The sequence below is a fragment of the Nerophis ophidion genome, linkage group LG13 (genome assembly GCF_033978795.1).
Source record: "Nerophis ophidion isolate RoL-2023_Sa linkage group LG13, RoL_Noph_v1.0, whole genome shotgun sequence".
Lineage (NCBI taxonomy): Eukaryota > Metazoa > Chordata > Actinopteri > Syngnathiformes > Syngnathidae > Nerophis > Nerophis ophidion.
In genome coordinates this window covers 5,134,719-5,143,983 of record NC_084623.1, presented here as the reverse complement: position 1 = coordinate 5,143,983, position 9,265 = coordinate 5,134,719, and the positions used below count along the sequence as shown (strand labels likewise).

General features: G+C 37.0%; 1 protein-coding gene across 1 annotated transcript in view; it reads right to left on the bottom strand.

The window, feature by feature from the left end:
* The window catches only part of epha6 (eph receptor A6), a 354,317-nt gene that overhangs the window by 10,957 nt on the left and 334,095 nt on the right, over positions 1 to 9,265 (bottom strand). Inside the window, 2 exon segments of the mRNA XM_061918280.1 lie at positions 6,224 to 6,373; positions 7,620 to 7,829. Coding sequence (XP_061774264.1) covers positions 6,224 to 6,373; positions 7,620 to 7,829 — 360 coding nt within the window.

Below are 9,265 nucleotides of genomic sequence, written 5' to 3'. Positions count from 1 at the left end.
ACCAACAGCAGTATTAATATTAATAAGAATTCTAACAAATCGATATAAAAAAAAAAATATATATATGTATATATATAAAAATTTTTTATCGATTTGTTTGAATTCTTAATAATATTATTACTGTTGATATTTATTTGTGTTTGACTCTTTTTGAGTCAATATAAATATCAAATTGATAAATACCAACAGCAGTGTTAATATTAATAAGAATTCTAACAAATTGCTTAAAAAATAAAATAAATGAATAAATAAATATATATATATATATATATATATATATATATATGTATGTGTATATAATTTTTTTAATTCATTTTTTAGAATTCTTAATATTATTACTGTTGACATTTATTTTTGTTTGACTTTTTTTGAGAGTTAAATAAAAATAAATATCAACAACAGTATTAATATTAATAATAATTCTAGCAAATGAATTAAAAAAAATACATATACATATATATTTATATATATAAAATTCTTAATAATGTTATTACTGTTGATATTTATTGTTTGACTCTTTTTGATGATTATTGATTATTCAGGCTCAGAAATATATGTTTTTGGATTATAATTTGTCCCAAAGTAATCGTTGTTGTCTATCATGAAGTCTGCCATTATTAATCGTTTTTTTGTAGGAAATAGCAAACAAAAGAAAAAACGTGTTCTTATCTTGTAAATGATAGACAAAATTAGAAAAAAAGTGCCGTTCCCCTTTAAATGCCCGATTTCCTGTGCACAAACATTTCCCAGCCGGTGCTGTATGTATGTAGTAAATGTGGGCATCTACGCCATGATCTTGAATTAGTTGATGCTGCCAGACTGCAGGTTGGAAGGTTTGTCTTACAAAGCACTTTGAAGCAATTCTCAAACAACACAAATCCTCCCTGAACACCATGACCCCAGTAAGGTGTGCGCGCCGGCGTATAGCTACATGTTGTGTGTGTGTGTGTGTGTGTGTGTGTGTGTGTATATAGATACATGTTGTGTGTGTGTAAATCTGAAGGGATTATGTGTGCAGCTTTCACATTGAGCTGAGTGAGGGATGGATATGCTTCCATGGCCTTGCAATCCTTGACCATAGCTGAGGGATCAGCGGGTCACTCAGGCTAACTGAAGCTGCAGCTTGAAACTTCCTCTCAACTGCATCAAAGTAGGATCAACCTTTGACCTTAACGCTCTTTCCCTCTTCTTGGCATTGATTTTTATCTTTTAGAGAGGTTCACTGCTTTCGACGCTTGTATGACCGACCATGAAGGTTTTTTTTCAGTAATTTTCCCACAGTACTTTGTAGAAACCTCAGGAGTAATCCGCACCGCAAAGTCAGACAAAAAACCGAAGCAATTTCTCCCTTGAGAGATAATTAATGTAAACCCGATTAGCCAAAAATATTGACAGAAAGACATTTATAGGGAATAATTATGGTTTTGCATGCAAAAAACAATATAAATGATCAAGTAAATGAAGATTTAACATAATTACATATACCAGTGGTTTGCAACCTTTTTTCAGTGATGCACCCCCTGTGAACATTTTTTTAATTCAAGTACCCCCTAATCAGGGCAAAGCATTTTTGGTTGAAAAAAAGAGATAAAGGAGTAAAATACAGCACTATGTCATCAGTTTCTGATGTATTACATTGTATAACAGTGCAAAATATTGCTTATTTGTAGTGGTCTTTCTTGAACTATTTGCAAAAAAAGATATAAAAAAAACTAAAAACTTGTTGAAAAATAAACAACTGATTCAATTATAAATAAAGATTTCTACAAATTGAAGTAATCATCGAATTAAAGTGCCCTCTTTGGGGATTTTAATAGAGATCCATCTGGATTCATCAACTTCATTCTAAACATTTTCTCACAAAAAAAAGAAACGTTTAACATCAATATTTATCGAACATGTCCACAAAAAAATCTAGCTGTCAACACTGAATATTGCATTGTTGTATTTTTTTCCCAGTTGATGAACTTACATTCATATTTTGTTGAAGTATTATTCAATAAATATAATAATGAAGGATTTTTGAATTGTTGCTATTTTTAGAATATTAAAAAAAAAAAATCTCACGTACACCCTTGGCATACTTTCAAGTACTCCCAGGGGTACGCGCACCCCCAATTTATAACAACTGACATATACCGTATAAATCGCTCCGTAGTATAGGTCGCACCTGCCAAAAATGCATAATAAAGAAGGGAAAAAACATAAATAAGGGAAATTTATTTGATAAAACCCAACACCAAGAATTGACATTTGAAAGGCCATTTAAAATAAATAAAGAATAGTGAACAACAGGCTGAATAAGTGTAGGTTATATGAGGCATAAATAACCAACTGAGAAGGTGCCTGCTATGTTAACCTAACATATTATGGTAAGAGTCATTCAAATAACTATAACATACTGTATAGAACATGCTATACCTTTACCAAACAATCTCTCACTCCTAATCCATAAATCCCATGAAATTTTATACGTCTAGTCTCTTACGTGAATGAGCTAAATAATATTATTTAATATTTTACGGCAATGACTTAATAATTTCACACATAAGTCGCTCCTGAGTATAAGTCGTACCCCCGGCCAAACTATGAAAAAAAACTGCGATTTATAGTCCGAAAAATCCGGTATTATGAATAGATAAATATTATGCAACATTGAGTCTATATCTTTAAAAGACATAGCGAAGTTAGCTCTGTTAGCGGACCTATTGTTTGCACATCTTAATATCGATACTAGTTACAGTTTTTTTACATATGTTGCCAAATGTTAAAATGATTAATTTCCCCTACAGTTAATACCTATTTCAGTTTCCTTTGGGAAACTTCCATCAGTGTAGCTGGGTTGGTAGAGTGGCCGTGCCAGCAATTTGAGGGTTCCAGGTCCAATCCCCGCTTCCGCCATTCTAGTCACTGCCATTGTGTCCTTGGGCAAGACACTTTATCCACCTGCTCCCAGTGCCACCCACACTGGTTTAAATGTAATTTAGATATTGGGTTTCACTATGTGAAAAAGTGCTTTGAGTCACTAGAGAAAAGCGCTATGTAAATATAATTCACTTCACATGTTTAATGTAAAGCGCTTTGGGTATCATTCCAGGTGTAGTAAAGCGTTTTATACACACAGATCATTTACTATTTACCCAAAAAAAGCTTCCAAATCTGAACTAATTGATTGTGTTCAAACCGCATAGTTAACTTTGTATCCGGGTGTCCAAACTACGACTCGCGGTCCATGTGCGGCCCGCCTACGTCGTCAACGTCATGAGTTCAGTAAGGAATCTGGCGGCAGGGACATGTCGAGTCATTTTAAAATTCGATTTAAATGCTGCCGCTTTGTTGCAATTTAGTGGACAACATGAGTAATTCGGGTCTATGTCCACTTTGTCACACGGCGGTGAGGGATGTCTTGTCTTGGTTTCTTTTGTCTTGTGAATTGCTTGTTTTAGTTTGAAAAGAAACTCCTCTCGTTTAAGGTCACTTGCCCTTCCTTTTGTGTCATCAGTCTGACGTCATCCCCGACCCCTGATTGTTTCCACCTGTTCCCCATCCCCTTCATGTGTCTTATAAGCCCACACCTACCTTTGTTCTGTGCCAATTGTCTCGTTTATTCATGCCTCTCTAGCATCCTGTCCATGCCTTGCCTCATCTCATGTTTGAATATCTTGATGCTGAATTCCTTCGTTGAAATTTTTAAGTTTTTTTTTCCCCCTTCTTAGCAGAATGATGTTGTCTTATTTAGTTTTACAGCCGAAGTGGTGAGTTTTCAGTTTTTTCTTACACTCAATGTTTTGAGTGACATTTTTTGGTAACCTAGTAGAAAAGTCATCCTGTTCGTGACGCCAATTTTATGTAGTGGAAAAGTCCGTATCTTAAACAGGAACAATAGAGAGTTTGTTACAACAGTTTTATTTACTCATAATCAGATGGTACAAAGCTGGATTGAGACGGAAGATGGTGCCCCCTCGTGAATGAATTAAGAAAGAGCGCCCCAAAGGCTTGGTTTTCCCTTCTTATTTATACGCTCCCTGATGGCCTGATTGTAGTACAACAACCCATGCAACTGTCCAATGTTCAAACATCACCCCACCAACAGAACTAGCACTTGGTCAGGGTGACCTTACCTCTTATGTCGTGTCCCTCCCAATGCATTCAGTTTAGAGGTAACCCTAGGACAGAAATTCTGCCACAACAACCTTTTTTTAGATTAGAGACAGTGTAGAAGTTTACTACAATAGAATAGAATAGCCATTGTTTCTCCCTCCTGTTGGAGCATTTGTTATTCATAATAAATTTCATAGAATATACGGCACCAAGTATAGTTCATTATTGTTTTTGTGTTTTCCTCCTTTCGGAGTGATTTTTGGTTATTCCTTTTTGTGGAACCTTTTTCGCCGACTAGTCTTAGTTATAGCCTATATTGAATTGCCCTGACTCTGGCGGCGAAAGGAAGCTTTCAATATAAATGTCTGCCGAATTAATCCTTGCTCTGCTTCTGAGTCCTGTCTTTTGACCTAGCCTGACACATTTGTCATGCTCTGAATGAAATTAAGCACAGCATTAACTTATTTGACCCTATGCAAACAACATTCCCTAGTCATGGTGGAAAAAAAATGGAACCAACACAAAATGCCAACAGACATTTTCACACATAAAACAATAGATTATAATATATTTAAAACATGCCCATACACCATAAATTAATTCAGAATTATACCCATATTAATCCATTATAAATGTACAATATACTATCTATCTATCTATCTATCTATCTATCTATCTATCTGCATTTATATTTATATCTATGTGTATACGTATATATGTGTGTATATTTGTGTATTTATATATATATTTATATATGTGTAAATCTGTATATATGTATTTATGTGTATATACATTTTAGGGGTGGGCGATATCACAAATTTGGGTATCGATACCGATCCAATCCGATACCGGCCAGTATCGCCGATACCGATACCGGAAGTGTCGTCATCTGATGGGGGGGACTTCGGGGTATCGATACTTTAGAAAAACAAATTTGTTCTTTCGCCTTTATTAATTGATTATGATAATAATACAACACAGGACAACGATTTAAGTAAAAAAATAAAATATTTATTACAAAAGTAATATCAATAGCAATAAAGTAATGCAAATAAGGTGCAAACAACTACTGAACCTGGCTTGTCGCCTCAAAACACACAAACACTTAAGGTAAACAACAAAACTCTAGTTATTGAACAAAGTTGCAAACATGAATACAAAAAAAAAGAACTGAGAAATTCAAATAAAAACTTAATAATATCAATTACAATAAAGTAAGTAGTGCAAATAAGCTGAAAACAAATACTGAACTTGGCTAGTCGCCTCACAACACACAAGAACATAAGTAAAAAAGAAAACACTAGTTATTAAACAGTTGTAAAAATTAACACAAAACAAAAGAACTGAGAAATTATTATCGTTATTTTAGTGCAATAAAATACTTTACAGTTTACAACCAAGACATTAAGTCGCACTGGAAACGCACGCATGTGTGTGTGTGCGTGTCTGAGTGAACCTCGGAGCGAATTATACCGATGTGTGTGCGCCAACACACCAGCGTCATGTTAATTGTATTTGTTTTATCTTATTTTGGGTTGAAGATGAATTTTTAAGTGTTTTTAAATCTCGTTCGCGACCTATCACTAGGGAGGAGGGATGTAGTGGTGAGGAGCGCTGCGCTCACATTTTTTTTTAAATCGCAGTGATTCGCTTAATTTGGTGAAGTATCGATACCATCACGCCAATATCGATACGATACCGATACTCACCAAGTATTGATACTATCGATACGCCCAGCCCTAATACATGTATATGTGTATATATGCATATATACACACTTTCATGTTGTTATATAACCATGTTACATCAAGCGCATCGGTACTAGCGTTCTAACGTACGTTAAAGTCATTAATTGGATTACTCGTTACTAGTAAAAGTAGTAACCTAGACTGTTCTAACAATGCCAGTCACACACAGTAAAATGGATTCCACTTTTCTACATGTTGAATAATTACAGTACAAGTTAAAATGGTAGTTTCTAGCAACATGATAAACCACCATGTTTTTGTTACACCAAGGGCCAAAATGACAAGGTCTTCCCTCGGCCCCCGAATGACTAAGTACGCCTCTGCTTATTTGACGAATTGACCAATCTCCGGTTGAAACAAAACACTGTACTCACATCCTGGTTGGACATCTCCCAATACGGCCGCTCCCCGTACGACATCACTTCCCACATGACGATGCCGTAACTCCAGGCGTCACTGGCGGAGGAGAACTTTCTGTAGGCGATGGCCTCTGGAGCGGTCCATCGGATCGGGATCTTCCCGCCCTGCTTACACACATAAAATATAATAAGATGCAACCAAAGTTTGCTTTAATAATACATGATTTCTTTTTTACATAAGGAGATTCTTATAATATTCCAAATATGAACAGGAGGCTCAAAACACCCCAATTTCACTGCTATATACATACTGTATTTTCTGTACTATAGAGCGGTACATAAGCCACACCCACTTTATATATACCATATATTAGACTATAAGCCGCAGATATAAACGTTGTCAAACGTGTTTGTGGAGGTTGGCCTCCTGTGGGTCCTCCAGACCATGAGAGTCCGTTTCAGAGTTACAATATAGTTTTATTTTTTTATTATGTCTGCGGGTTGCTTTACAGCAATTGTCCATTAGTATCTCACAGGCACCCTCTCGCTCTCACGCCAGCTCCAACAATGTCTCTTCTCCCGGCTGCTGCTTAAACAGAGCGACAAGGTGATTAGAAAATAAGGCCCACCTGGGCCATCTACTCACCAGACGCTGACTTCGAGGCCGGTCCTGGCACAACCCGTTCCGCTGCATGCCCGCAGGCCACGCCCCCCTCCACAGTGTTGTTTACACATGATATTTATGTAAAGGTTTGTTTACATACAGTACATTAATTGTTTCCAAACGGTGTTTGTGCACGGCAGTAAAACAAAGCAGAAGTCATGGCCACTAGCTGCGGAAGCTAGCTCTCCAATTGAACTAAACAGACTCAATAACTCCACGGTGACGTTTTGGCGAATTTACTGAGGAATTTGTGAAAATGAAACAATACAAAAAGCGTGCCATTGTAAGTTATTGTTTCAATTATTATAATTGTAAATAACGCAGACCACTCGCAAACCTGTTAGTATATTAGCTAATGCCAACGCAGCTAGCTTCATCTTTTTATGATAGCACGTACAAATATGCATGATCACACTCCCGCAGATGTCACACATAGGACGGTTTAGTCAGTAAGAATTGTTTTGGTTGTATTGTAAAACTTAAAAATGTTGTTTGTTGTCATGAATGAAGAATCCATACAAGTAAAAACGCGTGTGCAGCACGTTTGAAATGGCGCCATAGCACAAAGAATAACTATCCAGTGTCTTTGCCTGTTTTGAAAAACAAACTATTTTCATTATGGCCGTTGGTGAAGAAAACTCCATAAATTAGACGCACCGTTTTACAAGCCACAGGGTTCAAAGCGTAGGGAAAAAAGTACCAGCTTATTCTCACGAATACAATAATCAACAACGGGTTCTGGTGTACCGTTGTGGTGTAAGCAGCCTCAGGATCGTCCTCCAGGATTCGGGACAGTCCAAAGTCTGAGACTTTACACACCAGGTTGCTGTTGACCAGGATGTTGCGGGCGGCCAGGTCTCTGTGAACGTAGCCCATGTCCGACAGGTACTTCATGCCCGAGGCGATGCCACGCAGCATGCCAACCAACTGGATGACGGTGAAGTGCCCGTCGTGTTGCTGACAAAAAACGTTGAGAGACAGAATAAATGACGCACAAATTACAGCCAAGTTCATGAAAACATTACAAAATTAATTTGTAATTTGGAGAAAATACTTTTACATGAACGCTATTTGACATCCATCCATTCATCCATTTTCTACCGCTTATTCCCTTTGGGGTCGTGGGTGGCGCTGGTGCCTATCTCAGTTACAATCAGGCGGAAGGCGGGGTTACACTCTGGACAAGTCGCCACCTCATCGCAGGGCGCTTTTTGACATGTGCTACCATATTATAGCTTTAACATAAACATTGAGGTACATGAATTTAGTGTCAAAAATGTGTAATATAGACACAAATGAATCTCTATACCAGGGGTCACCAACGTGGGCACCAGGTCGCCCGTAAGGACCAGATGAGTCGCCCGCTGGCCTGTTCTAAAAATAGCTCAAATAGCAGCACTTACCAGTGAGCTGCCTCTATTTTTTAAATTGTATTTATTTACTAGCAAGCTGGTCTCGCTTTGCTCGACATTTTTAATTCTAAAAGAGACAAAACTCAAATAGAATTTGAAAACCCAACAAAATATTTGAAAGACTTGGTCTTCACTTGTTTAAATAAATTCATTTATTTTTTTACTTTGCTTCTTATAACTTTCAGAAAGACAATTTTAGGGGAAAAAATACAACCTTAAAAACGATTTTAGGATTTTTAAATACATATACCTTTTTACCTTTTAAATTCCTTCCTCTTCGAGCGGCATAGCTCGCTTGGTAAAGTGGCCGTGCCAGCAACTTGAGGGTTGCAGGTTCGATTCCCGCTTCCGCCATCCTAGTCCCTGCCGTTGTGTCCTTGGGCAAGACACTTTACCCGCCTGCTCCCAGTGCCACCCACACTGGTTTAAATGTAACTTAAATATTGGGTTTCACTATGTAAAGTGCTTTGAGTCACTAGAGAAAAGCGCTATAGAAATATAATTCACTTCACTTTTTTCCTGACAATTTAAATCAATGTTTAAGTAAAAACATTTTTTTAAAGTGTGTATCAAACTGGTAGCCCTTCGCATTAATCAGTACCAAAGAAGTAGCTCATGGTTTCAAAAAGGTTGGTGACCCCTGGTCTATATCCATCCATACATTTTCTACCGCTTATTACCTTTCAGGGTCGCGGGGGGCGCTGGCGCCTATCTCAGCTACAATCGGGCGGAAGGCGGGGTACACCCTGGACAAGTCGCCACCTCATCGCAGGGCCAACACAGATCCCTGGTCTATATGTTAGCAGTAAATCATTTTAGAAACAATTTATATTTCTGAAATCTTTTAACAACTTAAATTAATCTAATGGTATAACATTTTTAGATTTCCCTTTTGTGTTTTATGGCCTTCTTGTCAAAAACTGTTTTTTAGTGATGAAAAATTATGTATAATTTCCTAAAAATAAGTTGCAGAATGGAATA